Consider the following 1,174-nt stretch of genomic DNA (forward strand, 5'->3'; position numbering starts at 1 on the left):
ATTTTATTTTTTATATGATTAATTCCAATTAAGGAAGAATCATTATTCTATTTTTTTGACTAAGTAAAATTTCAAATCCAGAACTAAATAAAAGTGTTTTAAATCATCCATATCATACTCTCTAAAAAAAAGGGAGAATAGACTACATCTAAAAAACTATTATTTGACTCAAAATCAACCACAAACAATAAAACCAAAATCATTAATAATTGAATGCATTATTAAAGAATATGAGAAGATCTAACCAAGTTTGGATCCGACAAGAACTATAGGAACTCCAGGTGCATAATGCTTCAACTCAGGAATCCACTTCATACAAATAAAAAGTTTCTCATAATCATAAATCGAGAAAAATCAACTTTTTAAGATCATAAATTTCTTATAATTACCTTCTTCGAAACATTTTCGTAACTTGCTTTGCTAATCAAAGAGAATGCCAAAATGAAAACATCAGCCCCTCGATAACTCAACGGTCTTAATCTATTATAATCCTCTTGACCTATTATTTGAAGAAAGAATAATTTAATCACTACCCATATGGAATAAGCTCACAAAATTACACTTCACATAACATATACCCGCTGTATCCCATAGTCCAAGATTGATAGTCTGTCCATTGACAACCACATTTGCACTAAAATTGTCAAATACAGTAGGCACATAATCCTGTTATGATTGTAGACATGAACAAATTTGTCATCCTACAATAATTAAAAAGGAACACATGATCTAAATGAAAAATTGTAGCTTTCTAACCGTAGGGAAAGTGTTGCTGGTGTAAGAAATGAGAAGACATGTCTTTCCCACGGCGCCATCACCAACCGTGACGCATTTTATGAACTTCGAAGCACTCATTTTAAAATACTAAACAGATCTTCTTTAGAAGACCCGATTTCACCAAATAGGTTTCAATTGTGTCCACCACGTTCTTCACTCTCCTTTTTTTTCTTACTAACTTCCAATCATGTGATTCGTTCAAGAAGAACTAATCCTACAAGGGAAATAAATTTGCATAATCAAAGATTAATGAATGAAATTTAGAATACACGAAATGTTGCAATTGCAATCATAAAGAGACAAGAGGAAGAGAGGAAGTTTTGGAGATCGGGATAGAGAAATGTTTGTATTACCTTTTACAACACCGAAAAACACTGCCTTTTAAGCGTTCTTTAGA

The 1,174-nt window shown here is 31.7% G+C and overlaps 1 protein-coding gene across 1 annotated transcript; it reads right to left on the bottom strand.

Moving 5' to 3' along the window:
- Positions 1-240: 240 nt before the first annotated feature.
- LOC124941476 (rac-like GTP-binding protein RHO1) lies at positions 241-956 on the bottom strand. The gene is made up of 4 exons (XM_047481813.1): positions 757-956; positions 579-666; positions 390-499; positions 241-309 (listed from the first exon to the last, which is right to left on the bottom strand). Exons 1-4 carry the CDS (start codon positions 853-855, stop codon positions 241-243), a joined length of 366 nt encoding a protein of 121 aa, XP_047337769.1. The 5' UTR covers positions 856-956.
- Between the last annotated feature and the right edge of the window lie 218 nt (positions 957-1,174).

The sequence above is a fragment of the Impatiens glandulifera genome, chromosome 6, assembly GCF_907164915.1.
Source record: "Impatiens glandulifera chromosome 6, dImpGla2.1, whole genome shotgun sequence".
Classification (NCBI taxonomy): domain Eukaryota; kingdom Viridiplantae; phylum Streptophyta; class Magnoliopsida; order Ericales; family Balsaminaceae; genus Impatiens; species Impatiens glandulifera.